The 12,104-nt window shown below is 31.1% G+C and overlaps 7 protein-coding genes across 7 annotated transcripts; 3 read left to right on the top strand and 4 right to left on the bottom strand.

Annotated features, from left to right (window-relative positions):
• Positions 1-1,027: 1,027 nt before the first annotated feature.
• T551_00425 (uncharacterized protein) lies at positions 1,028-1,615 on the top strand (the record flags this gene model as incomplete). Its single annotated transcript, XM_018372691.1, has 3 exons — positions 1,028-1,154; positions 1,203-1,261; positions 1,304-1,615. 3 exons carry the CDS (start codon positions 1,028-1,030, stop codon positions 1,613-1,615), a joined length of 498 nt encoding a protein of 165 aa, XP_018231027.1.
• A 692-nt stretch (positions 1,616-2,307) lies between these two features.
• On the bottom strand, positions 2,308-3,017 carry T551_00424 (uncharacterized protein; the record flags this gene model as incomplete). The annotated part of the gene is made up of 2 exons (XM_018372690.1): positions 2,308-2,934; positions 2,976-3,017. 2 exons carry the CDS (start codon positions 3,015-3,017, stop codon positions 2,308-2,310), a joined length of 669 nt encoding a protein of 222 aa, XP_018231026.1.
• Positions 3,018-3,429: 412 nt separating this feature from the next.
• Positions 3,430-5,525, top strand: T551_00423 (serine/threonine-protein phosphatase 2B catalytic subunit A1; the record flags this gene model as incomplete). Its single annotated transcript, XM_018372689.1, has 11 exons — positions 3,430-3,538; positions 3,660-3,872; positions 3,918-4,042; positions 4,088-4,199; positions 4,240-4,385; positions 4,428-4,567; positions 4,608-4,685; positions 4,727-4,869; positions 4,917-4,994; positions 5,040-5,315; positions 5,356-5,525. The coding sequence occupies 11 exons, from the start codon at positions 3,430-3,432 to the stop codon at positions 5,523-5,525; spliced, it is 1,590 nt and encodes a 529-aa protein (XP_018231025.1).
• Positions 5,526-6,021: 496 nt separating this feature from the next.
• On the bottom strand, positions 6,022-8,223 carry T551_00422 (pre-rRNA-processing protein ESF1; the record flags this gene model as incomplete). The annotated part of the gene is made up of 4 exons (XM_018372688.1): positions 6,022-6,840; positions 6,885-6,939; positions 6,979-8,062; positions 8,106-8,223. 4 exons carry the CDS (start codon positions 8,221-8,223, stop codon positions 6,022-6,024), a joined length of 2,076 nt encoding a protein of 691 aa, XP_018231024.1.
• A 331-nt stretch (positions 8,224-8,554) lies between these two features.
• On the bottom strand, positions 8,555-9,947 carry T551_00421 (uncharacterized protein; the record flags this gene model as incomplete). The annotated part of the gene is made up of 6 exons (XM_018372687.1): positions 8,555-8,924; positions 8,984-9,065; positions 9,113-9,386; positions 9,433-9,579; positions 9,630-9,690; positions 9,862-9,947. 6 exons carry the CDS (start codon positions 9,945-9,947, stop codon positions 8,555-8,557), a joined length of 1,020 nt encoding a protein of 339 aa, XP_018231023.1.
• A 400-nt stretch (positions 9,948-10,347) lies between these two features.
• T551_00420 (uncharacterized protein) lies at positions 10,348-10,676 on the bottom strand (the record flags this gene model as incomplete). Its single annotated transcript, XM_018372686.1, has 2 exons — positions 10,348-10,460; positions 10,502-10,676. The coding sequence occupies 2 exons, from the start codon at positions 10,674-10,676 to the stop codon at positions 10,348-10,350; spliced, it is 288 nt and encodes a 95-aa protein (XP_018231022.1).
• Positions 10,677-11,190: 514 nt separating this feature from the next.
• T551_00419 (F1F0 ATP synthase subunit f) lies at positions 11,191-11,738 on the top strand (the record flags this gene model as incomplete). Its single annotated transcript, XM_018372685.1, is given in 6 exon segments — positions 11,191-11,359; positions 11,402-11,419; positions 11,576-11,595; positions 11,616-11,633; positions 11,666-11,693; positions 11,704-11,738. The coding sequence occupies 6 exon segments, from the start codon at positions 11,191-11,193 to the stop codon at positions 11,736-11,738; spliced, it is 288 nt and encodes a 95-aa protein (XP_018231021.1).
• Positions 11,739-12,104: the final 366 nt, after the last annotated feature.

The raw sequence follows: 12,104 nt of genomic DNA, 5'->3' as shown, positions 1-12,104 counted from the left end.
GAACTTAGTAAAATATGAAAAAACTAATTTTAGAATATAATTTTTACTAGAATTTTTTTTAAAAAAACTTATTGATTGATTCCCTTTATCCTATTTCCTCCTTGCATATTTTTTGTTTAATTTATACTTTTATCAATAGGTGTGTTTATGAACTATAGAATTTTTTATAAAAATACAAAATATTTTTTAATGGATCAAAGTATTTCTTCTATAACTAATACTATGAAGTGATTAATATTAGGATCTTTAAGATAATTGTTTTATTTTTAGATAAAGTGTTAAAAAAATCTTTTTATATAAATACATAACTCTTCTAAAGAATATAGAAACAAAAAAAGATATTTGAAAATACGATTATTATTTAAAGAACTAATATATTATACTAGAAAATACTAAAATGTGTGGAAATATTATTGATTGATTTTTACGATTTACGGATTTTATTTTGAATTTCTAAGATAATTAATATTTAAAAGAAACATCTTTTCTTTAATCATGGAAAGATGCTTTAATATTAATAATATATTATACGTATCTTTTCTTTTTTTAGTATTTTATATCTTTCAAATGTTCTATACCTAATTGATCTTATCGAAATGATAAGCGGTTGACTGAGATAAGGTTTTGAAAAAAGGCGTTTCCATAGAAATATTATATATTCTTGTTGAAAAATGAATATATTTCCTAAAAAAAATATTTTATTGCATTATTCTCTGTTTTTAAGTTGAATATTTAAAGAAATAGTACAGTTTTTATGAAAGCAGAAAAGATTCTATTTTTAATAAATAAAATTACTAATATAATACAAAAATAATATGTTTTCAGATATAATGTTTCCTTTTTTTGAATTACCGTCTTTTTAAAGTATATTTTTCCTAAATCAGTAGAAATCTGTGATTTCAAAAGTATACTAATTAAGAAACAAAAGATTTACGGTTTATACGTATTTTATTTTTTGAAAAAAAGATTAATATCCCATGTTCTTCTTAGAAAAATCTTATATAAGTCTGTATTATGTTAAAAAGTTATGAGTGATGACAAATTAAAAAAGAAAAAAACAACCTATTCTGATAAGAAACGAAAACAAACAGAGGCAATAGAATATGTAGAAAATATAGAGTTTAATGAATCTATTTTTGAGAAAGATTCAGAAGGTTTCTTCAAGAAATGGTTTTTCATTGAAAAAATAATATAATTATTAGGAAATTTTATCTATAGTGATAAGGCTAGTGATCTTTTAGAAAAATTGTTAAAACGAAATGTAAGAAGTAATCTGTAGAATACGGGTGACTTATGTATTCAGGTTTCGATATCTTCAGTAGATTTTATGTTTATTTGGGTTTATGTTGATGAAGAGCCTTTTCTTCATGAGGTTGCAAATATTCTTGAAGTAAAAAAACCTTATAAACTAAGAGAATGGTATGCAAATGGCATAAAATTTTTAAGTCTTGATATTAGAAATCTTAAATTTGTCAATGACATTAAGAAATGTGTGGGTTGGGATGATGCTACTGGCTGCAATATCAAAACTTGGACAAGATACTGGCTTCCTCCATATATTACAAATCAAAATACATCTAATAATACAAGAAAAAACAAGAGAAAAAAGAAGTAATAATTTTTTGATATATTAACCTTTAAATTTTATAATTTAATATTATAGTATTTTTAAATAAGTTTTATCTTTTTAGAAATATTGAAATTCGGAATTAAGGGAATAAGGCTCATGATTTTTTTTTCTAATAGTAAATACTAATTTATATATGTTTTTTATTTTTATTAAAAAATTTTATTAATATAATAAAAATTAAACTGTTTCGTATAGTAGTTATTATTTTGAGGACTCGATGCTTTCCTTTTAAAAAAGGTTAAAATTCTGTGAAATTTAACATATTTTAGAATTTATTTTTATTATTTTTTCTTAAAAATGAATTATTTCTAATCAGTTATATAATTATTTTTAATATTAAAGGAGTATGATATTTATACAGAAAAATATTTCATAGTTAACACTTTATTATATAAAATCTTTTCCTGAAACATTTATTTTTCAAAGTATTTGATATATATAAATCATATTTGGATATTATTTCTATCAATTACAAAAATAAAACATCGTATATTATTATATACAAATAAAAAAGTCAATACAGTATTTTTTAATCATCTTTGCTTTTTGGAAATCTACTTATCGAAGGTTTAATTTTGAAATAAATGTTTTTATGTAATTTATTTTTAGAAAAAATTAAATAAATTATTTAAAATACATATTATATTCTATATTTTATTAAAATAAAACATAATAACTTAGATAGAAAGATTGCTATTTTCAATTTTTTTGTAATCTACACCAACAATTATTTCTTGAGAATAAAATAAATGCATAACGTCTGAATAAGATATTAATTCATAAGATGACTTGTTGGAAACATTAATTGCAGATATAGAACAATTTTTAGGCGACCCAGTAATAACAATATTTTTAGGAACATTAAGAAACCCCAATTTAGAAAGCTGGTTAACGAGTGTTGCAATATACCCGCCATGAGTAACAATAAGAATCGTAGAAATATGACCTTGCATAGGCAGTATTACATTTTCCCAAAAATTCATAATCCTCTGTATAAATTCAATTTTGCTTTCACCATAATCATCAAGTGAAGTTTTTTCTTGTTTCAACTTTAATTTTATTTCATCCCAAGTCAATCCACTTAATGTTCCCATACAATTTTCTTGAAGTTCAGAAAAATATTGACAAGGAATATCTGGTTTTCTTTCTAGAAACGGCTCAATTGTTTGTTTTGCACGTATAAGATTGCTACAAAAAACTTTATCAATTTTCATCGTACAAAGACAATTTGAAAGATCTATTGCTTGTTTTTTACCAACTTCATTCAAAGAAGTATCCAAAGATCCCTGTATTCTGCCATTTTTCTATATCTTTCTTAATATCTTAAAAAATATCTCTTACTTACATTAAAATCTGTTTCACCATGACGCACAAAAAGTAGAAGCATAATTAAAAGATAGTCAAATAATGATAAAATATAAATAAATCTAATAAAACTTAGTTTAAAATAACATAAAAATTATATAAAAACATAGATATTTGAATATTATTTCATAAAATTTACTTCTACTAAATCCTCAAATAAATCGATAAATAATTTAAAACATAATATACCAAAATATTAATGATTGTATTTTTATAGACAAAAAAGAAAGTTTATAAGCGTATTTTAATGTAAATTAAGAAAATATCATTTTTTATATATATAAGAAATTATATAAAACGTTGGATAAAAAACTACTCCAAGCAAACGACATAATTTTGAAAATTTAGAATATTTTTAAAAGAAAGAGAATTTAAAGAGAGGTTTTAACTTAAAACACCTTAATTCTTAATTGTAAGTTAATTTAAATAGATATATGAAAGATTTAACAAAAAAAATGCCTAAAAATGTACCAAAAATTGATTTTACAATGTATCAAATGGAAAATGGAAAAACAGTAAGCACACAGGAAAGAGTTTGTAAAGGTTTGTAGTTTTTTTTCTTTAGTTTAAAATGATTTACTGTTTTTTATTTTAATTGCCTATTTATATCTATATTTTTATTATTTTTTGCATGTTTTTATATTTACTAAAAACTATTTTCTAGACGTTCAAGCACCTGCTATGTATATTCCTAAAGATAGTCAGATATTTATTTTTGAGAATAATGGGTCAAAGATACCAAATATTCCATTTATTAAAAATCATTTTTATAGGGAAGGAAGAATTAGTGAAAGTCAAGCTCTTTGGATTATTGAGGAAGCAACAAAAATATTTAGGACTGAACCAAATCTAATTGAAGTTGACTCTCCTGTAACAAGTGTGTAAAAATTTATTTTGTACTAAAATGTTCTAATTATTGTAGTATGTGGAGATATTCATGGACAATACTATGATCTTATGAAGCTTTTTGAAGTTGGGGGAAATCCTCCAGATACAGACTATGTTTTTCTTGGTGATTATGTTGATCGTGGTTATTTTTCAATTGAGGTTAAATCGTTGTTTTTTTTTTTTTTAATTTTTTAATTTATGTAGTGTGTACTTTATCTTTGGGCGTTAAAAATATGTTATCCTAATTCATTATATTTGTTAAGAGGGAACCATGAATGTAAACATTTAACAGATTATTTTACATTCAAACTTGAATGTATGTATATTATAAATATCAATTTTACTAAATTCAATAGGTAAACATAAATATTCAGAAAATGTCTATAATATATGTGTAGAAAGTTTTTGTTCACTGCCTTTGGCAGCAATTGTAAATAAACAATTTTTTTGCGTACATGGAGGACTTAGTCCAGAATTAGTCATCTTGGATAATTTACAATTTGTAAGTATTTCTTTATTTAAAAATTATTTTTTTAAATTACAGATAAATCGTTTTTGTGAACCTCCAATGTCTGGAATAATGACTGATTTATTATGGAGTGATCCATTAGAGGATTTTGGAGAAGAAAAAACTGATGATTTTTTTGTTTACAACCATGTACGAGGCTGTTCTTATTTTTATAGGTATATTATTAATGATAAATAATTTAAAACTTATTTATAGCTATAAAGCGGTTTGTACTTTTTTGGAAAAAAACAACTTATTGAGTATTATTCGGGCCCATGAAGCGCAAGATTCTGGGTTTATATTTTATCCATATATACTTTATTAATAATATATAGATATCGTATGTATCGTAAAACTAGAACTACTGGATTTCCAAGTGTTATAACAATATTTTCTGCACCTAATTATTTAGATATTTATAATAATAAAGCAGCTATTTTAAAATACGAAAACAATATCATAAATATTAGACAATTTAGTACTTTATTAACTGAAAATCGATTTCTTTGTTAATAAATAATATAGGTTCTAGTCCACACCCTTACTGGCTTCCTAACTTTATGAATGTGTTTACATGGAGTTTACCGTTTGTGGGCGAAAAAAGTTTGTAAAAATCAAGCTAGATATCATCTTTTAATATTTGTATAGTTATAGATATGCTTATATCTATTCTTAATATTTGTTCGAGTGATGAAGCAGATCATGAAAATACGTCTACACAAAATACATCTTCTAATGATTGGGCAGACATAGAACAAAGAAAACAAGTTATTAGAAATAAAATTCTTGCTATTGGAAAACTGTCCCGTGTTTTCCAACTCTTAAGAGAGGAAAGTGAAAGCATAACGGAATTAAAAACAATAAGTGGGAATACAAAACTTCCAGCAGGGACATTAATACTTGGAGCAGAAGGAATAAAACATGGTATTTTGTATACTTATATATATCATATACTGATTTGCAGCAATTACAACCTTTGATGATGCAAAAAATTCTGATATTGAAAATGAGCGATTTCCTCCTCCAAGAGAAGATGTAAATAAAAGATGCGAAAGAATGCTAAAAGAATCACTTTCTTATACAGAAGAAACAGATGTAATTATAGATAAGTTATTCAAAAAAATATCATTTTAAAACATCTAATATCCCATTTTCAATAATTTAATAATACATATTAATAAATATGAAAGATATTATTTATATTTTTATAAAATATGATATTTCTGATTTTTTTTGTAAATGCGTAATCTATTTGTACCATTTTTACAAGCTTTAAAAATAATAAGAATTTTAGATTTGTTTTTAAAACTAATTAATGTACTTAAAACTAGATATAAATACATAAACATATAAATACATAAGAATAACACTTTTCAAACAAAATATATACAGAATGAAATACCATAATTAACACAAAACCAATACATTAGAATATTAAATATGTAGGCAGCTGCATCAAGATAAATACACAATAAAAACATATATATACCTAAGCATCTCTAAAGCTGTATCATTAACAATATATATGATTATTTCATGCAACAATATCCACTAATAAATATCTAACAATATCTATACTTAATAATCAAGATAACAAAATACTCATTGCTTGGAAAAGCAAATTACATTGTTAAATTTTGTCTTGAATATTTATACGTCGCCGACGTTCTTCTAGAAGTTTTGTCATTGATTTGGTCTTTTTGAAATGTGGATTTGTTGGATCAATTGCGAAATGATGACTTGAATATATAGAAGCAAACCTTGGATCATTTACATCCATTTCAAAGTCATTTTGAAGCCCTTCAGTATCCATATGCTTTTTCTTTTTCTTTTTTTCCATTTTAAGAACTTCCTTCATATCGAAATGATCGACTTCCTTAACGTCAAAACCTCCATCTTCCATCATTAGAAGCTCCAATTCAGCTTTTTCCTTATCATCTAGAAATTCTTTCTTTTTATTAACCTTTCGTTTTGTTTTTTTAGAAGAAATAGAAGGTTTTTCCGAAAAAAAAGGATCATCAAATCCTAAATCTGTTTGATTCTTTTTAGCATCATCAATTACATTTGAACTTTCTTTAAGTTTAGAAAGTCTTTTTTCTCTCTTCTTTTCTTTTCTTTCCTTTTCTTTTCTTTTATACTTTTCCAAAGTAGTCTCGTAATCACAAGAAATCTCTTCAGACTTTTTATCATCTATTCCAGGAGTGAATGTCACCTGCATATCACCCACAACATCCTTAGTAGACAAAAAATCCTTTTCAGTCTCTAAAAGAAGTGAGCGATATTTTTCTTTAGTCTTTTCAATATCACTCGCTTCACTATCTGTTGAAGCTAAATATGTCCTAAAATCATTTTCATTAATCTCATTTCCTGAAAATGCACGCTTAACCATCTGGACATAAACTGGATCATCATTATCCCACATTAATTTTACTTTTGAATGTTTCAAAGCCTATCTTTTATGAGAAAAAATAAAATAAAAAAAATACAATCTACATCAGTAACAAATTCATCAGGAACATAATTTTCCGGAAGTGATAAACATTCATCCCTAAAGACTTTAGTTTTAAATAAATAATCACAAATTTACCTAAATTTTATCGAATCAAACGATTCTTCATCTGGAACGAATCTTAAGTCAAAAAAATTCGCAGATGCTTCATACTCTCTGCCATCACATTGCTCGTATATGCATTTTGCAGTATTCACTGAATCGCAAACTATAATTGCATAATAATACCTAAGTCTTTCAAGCTGATACTTGCGAAGTTGAGTCATATCAAAATCATTTCCATCATTCCCTTTTAACAAATTCCGTTTAACTTTCTCTTCATCACTAGTATCACTAGTATCATCTTCATCGCTACTAATATGATTAATATCATTTTCATCACTACTAATATCATCAGTAACACTGGTTCCACTACTATCATTATCCAAATTATTCTCTTCGTTATCGAACTCTTCTGATTGATCTGACTCATTATTCAACACATTATGATTTTTAGAATATGGTGATACTAAGTGTTCATCAAGCTTTATTTCCTTTCTTAACTCATCATAATCTTGGAATTTATCATTAAAATTGTCTTGATTGATACGTAAAGATTGTTTTTCCTCAAAACTTTTGTCGAATTCTTTTTTACAGGAGTTTGCCAGAAAAATATTCTTTGGTGGTCCCTCTACATCCTCTTTTTCCATTCGTTCTTTACCAAACTCACTTGGATAAACTCGAACACTTAGAATCTGGCCATTTCTAGGCACAAAACTTCCAAGTGCAGCAAATATGTCAACTGAACGAATATGATCCCAATCAAGATTCACTGCAGCTAACCGAGACGTCATTTTTCCCCTTGGAATTTCCAAAATTGGATCAGGATCGACCAATTCCAAATCTTCTGATGAAAGACTAGAAGATTGTTCATCCGAGGATGTTGTATCATCTTCGGAAGAAATATCACTGTTTTTCGATGACGTTGATTGCTCAACTACTTCTTTATCTAAAACCTCTCTATTATTGCCCTTTTTTCTCGGAATATTATTTTTCTTAAATTTATCCTTTTTTTTTAAAAAAGAATCTTTAGAAACATTATCTGGCAATATATACAACTTTCTCATTGACTCAACATCACCCTTTTTATCTATTAGCCGACGCCCATAGCGGTCAAACTCAGCTATGTATGTTAGATTTTAGAGATTAAGGATAAAAATGCTTACGCTCTTCTGAAAAACTGGGATCCAAAACTGAAAAAAAACGATCATCTAAAACAACACGCCCTCTCTTCTTAGAGCGACGAAACCTCGGATCTGAATTTACAGGGAACCGTTCATCCATTCTTAAACAATTTCATTTTTTTTTTTAAATATTATCGTTTTCGAATAAGACGCGACAATTAAATATAATAAAAAATATATAACTCGAACAGAAAAAATCAAAATCCATTTTTTATACTTTACTTTTTCTCATAAAACTAAAAGCTAAAATGTTAAAAATATGAATCTTCAAAACGCCGCCCAAACAATGTTAAAATAGAATTAAAATTTCTTTTGTGCATTAAAAAGTATAAAAAAGTATAGAAAAAAACAAAAAAATATTTCCTATGTCATTCATAAATCACCCAAACTCCGCCCAAATATCACTGCAGCGGTAGATTACCTGTAATAAATTAATCTGTACCTGTAAAATCAAAAGCAGGAAAATCCGCATCTTGGCGAAGTTTTTTCTGACTCCATCCCCAGAGACGAAGCAATGTTTTAATCTTAGATTCTTGTACAAGACCTTGTGATTCAAGAATTGCCTCATTAACATGAGACGCAACTGTTTTGCGCAATGACAAGTCAAGTAGCGGCTTAAGTGCCGGTACCACATTATTCGAGGAAAAACAAAGCAATGCCATAGCTGACTCAAGATCCTCCATAAACGCTACATTTTTTGGTGCACGCGGTGCCAAATGTATAGTTGCAAACTCGAGAACCGGCATCACATCTGCATTAGGTGAAGACATCATAGTTCGCATCCGTTCAATCAACTCGAGTCTTAGTAGCATAAAATGCACTGCCGGCTGTGTATCAAGAAGCTATATGCAAGTCAGTACATGTGATTTGCAAATTCTAACGGTTTAAAGTGTAAAGCGCTCATATTGAAGACTGAAGGGTAATCTCTCGTCATAGCTGGAACTAAGAGGGGTGCATGAACAGTTTGAATCATTGCGCACACTAAAAACCGCTACTGAAGTCTTGCTGCAACCATGCCAATGCAGCCCGGCTTAAAAATGGTAAATTCTGGGAATAGTACAGTAGTGCACCAAAATAAACAGCAAAAGGCTCCAGCGCGCTCCAGAGTGCTCCACAAGGCCGAAAAGGGACTTCCAGTGCCCACAAAGGCCTTCTAGAGCCACAAAACCCCCTAAAACCTCCAAAATATACCGTCAAAACCATAAAACCAAAACTGCACCACACAAAACACCATTCAAAGACCCAAGCACGCTTCACCTCATGCTGGAACGCTATCCCATACTATTCCCAGCCCCATTTACCCACATACTTCTGGATTCAGCTCATTAATTTTCTCAATAGCACTCCGCACATCTCCCCGGTGAATTGCGTTCTGTATCTCGACCCGTTCACCCACTTTTTCGAGTCCTGCAGGTGTTTCCAGCCGTGCCTCTTCAATGAACTTTACTGCTGCCTCCTGGTACCCCTCAACCATCAAAAAATTCAGTATCATCGCATTCATATCACTGGAGTCGTTAGAACACGCCAATTCGTCCCAAAAAAAAAGAGAAAAAGAGCATCAGACACTCTGGAACACGAAGGAAACATGCAAAACACTCAAAAACGCTGAAAAACACTTGAAAAATACTTAAAAACACTTAAAAAACGCCCAAAAAACTTTCTCTAAAAACACCCCCAAAATAGCCCCAAAAAACCCCGAAAAAACGCCCAAAGCCCTCTTCTCCTCTCTGAGACTTACTCTCTCGTCAATCCAACCTGTTCACACCGCCTTTTCCACTCTTCTGGGCTAAATCGTCGCTGCTCTGAGATTCCCTGCACGCTCATCGTTGGTGTGTTCTGCGTCTCCGGCGCTGCCAGCTAACAACCTGAGACGGAAAGCCGCCTGAGCACATAATAGGCACAATAGCGCCCAAATACGTGTATATGCGCACTATATGCGCTGTATATGCGTGTTGCATGCATTATATACAGTGTGTTGTGTATACATGAATGTATGGCATATCTAGTGTATACATAATATCTATTGTATGCACCGCATACGCACTATACGCACTATACGTATTATATATAGTGTATATATATATATAGTATATATGCTTTATACTGTATATATATTGTATAATGTATATATACAGTATATACTATATATATGCGTTATATTATACATACGTTGCACTATATATGCACAGTATGCGCAGTATGCACTGGCATATGCGGTGCGCTGCTACTTTGTGTGTGCAATTTTCTGCGGATTCATTGTCTCCGCTCGATAGTTATCTGAATAGCTTTTTGCTCCGAATTCTCTGTCCGTTTCTGCTTCCGCTGTATATGTGTATCCTATACAGTGAGCAATGCCAATAGCGCCAGTACTGGCGTACCGTGCTTTTCTGCAAACTGTATTGCGCTTTCACGGCTTGGAAACCGTAGCTGCATTGCTTGCAGTGCATCGCCTGAGGACGCCCACCCCATAACAGGGTTTGCCCAGCGGTGTCCGTCGGGGGCGACTTCCCACTCTATGCGCCATTCGGCTGGGTGTGGGGCGCCCGCCTGCATGGAGGTGCGTTTGCACCGGTAAATGCGTGCAGTGCGTGCACTGTACAGTGCATGCACAGTGTGTATGCGCCGAGATAGGGTGCACAGTGTGTGCAGCACGGGCCGAGACATGCACCGATATGCTGTGTATGCAGTGTATATGCGTATTGTATGCGCGTTATATGCGCGTTATATGCGTTATGTATGCGTATTATATGCACTGTATAGGCATTGCGTGCACGCAGTGTATCCAAGTGCGCGGACACACTTCTACGGCACACCGCGATACGGATACACTGCGCATACAGTGCGCATATATAACGCATATATAACGCATACACGACACATACAGCGCAGAATACGGGCTCAGCCACAGTATGGCGCAAAGAGTGACTTTGAGCGGCCTTACTGTCTTCAGGAGAGGCCTTTCTACTGAAAGGCCCTGTATACCCCCGAAAATTGCTTCGGTATGCTCTTTTGCCTGCATATATGCGCTCACTTTGCAAAGGGGCTTTCACTGCCAGGAGCCACTTCTATGCACCGGCTTATTGAGTTTTATGCGCGTCTCCCTCGCGGCCCCCGTGTTGCGGAGTCGCCCAGTCACTGGCTTCTGCGATATAAAGCAAAATATTTTGACGGGCGGGGCAGTGGAAAGCCTCTTCTTCATTATGCAGGAATTATGCTGCTTTTTGGCTATCTTATGAGTATGTTTCCTGTATTTTTGTGTATTTCTTTACCATTCATAGGCTATTATTTCCATCTGCGTATGTCCCACACGATGCCTCTAAGCTAATATCAGCAGGCCACCATAAACACTCTATACACGAATAGCATGTCTGTATAGCGTATACGTAGAGTATATGTGTATACTGTATGTATACAGCAATATGCATACTATATATGTATAGCAATATGCATAGTATATATGCATAGTATATATGTATAGTTATATGTACATAGAATATACGCATGGCATATGTATATGCGATATACATATGATATATATATAGGCAGTATATACGTATAGTGCGTCGTATAGTATATATAGTGTATACGCATGATATATATGGTCTATATGCATAATGTATCTGTAGTGTATACGCACAATGTATACGTGCAGTCTATGGTATACTGTGCAGCTGAGAGAGTCTACGGAAATACATGGGTTGTTCTGGAAAGGATTTGGCGTGTATTTAGAGTGTCTTAGAAGACATAAAAGAGCAATGCAAACAGTCCACAGTGACTCTGTGAGCTGTCCCGTTTGCTGTGCACTAAATACAACAAAACACACAGAAGGCACTGCTCTGAATAGTAAAGACACTGCGTGCACTTGCATATCTCTATTTTGTATTGCCAGCTGCTGCAGATTAAGCAGATCACGTGACATGCAGAAGACAGGAAAAAGCAAGCACAGGTGGCAGCACAGCGAGTACCCGGTGTCCTGAAGCA

This window comes from Pneumocystis jirovecii (genome assembly GCF_001477535.1).
Source record: "Pneumocystis jirovecii RU7 chromosome Unknown supercont1.2, whole genome shotgun sequence".
Classification (NCBI taxonomy): domain Eukaryota; kingdom Fungi; phylum Ascomycota; class Pneumocystomycetes; order Pneumocystales; family Pneumocystaceae; genus Pneumocystis; species Pneumocystis jirovecii.
This window is presented reverse-complemented; position numbering and strand designations above follow the sequence as displayed.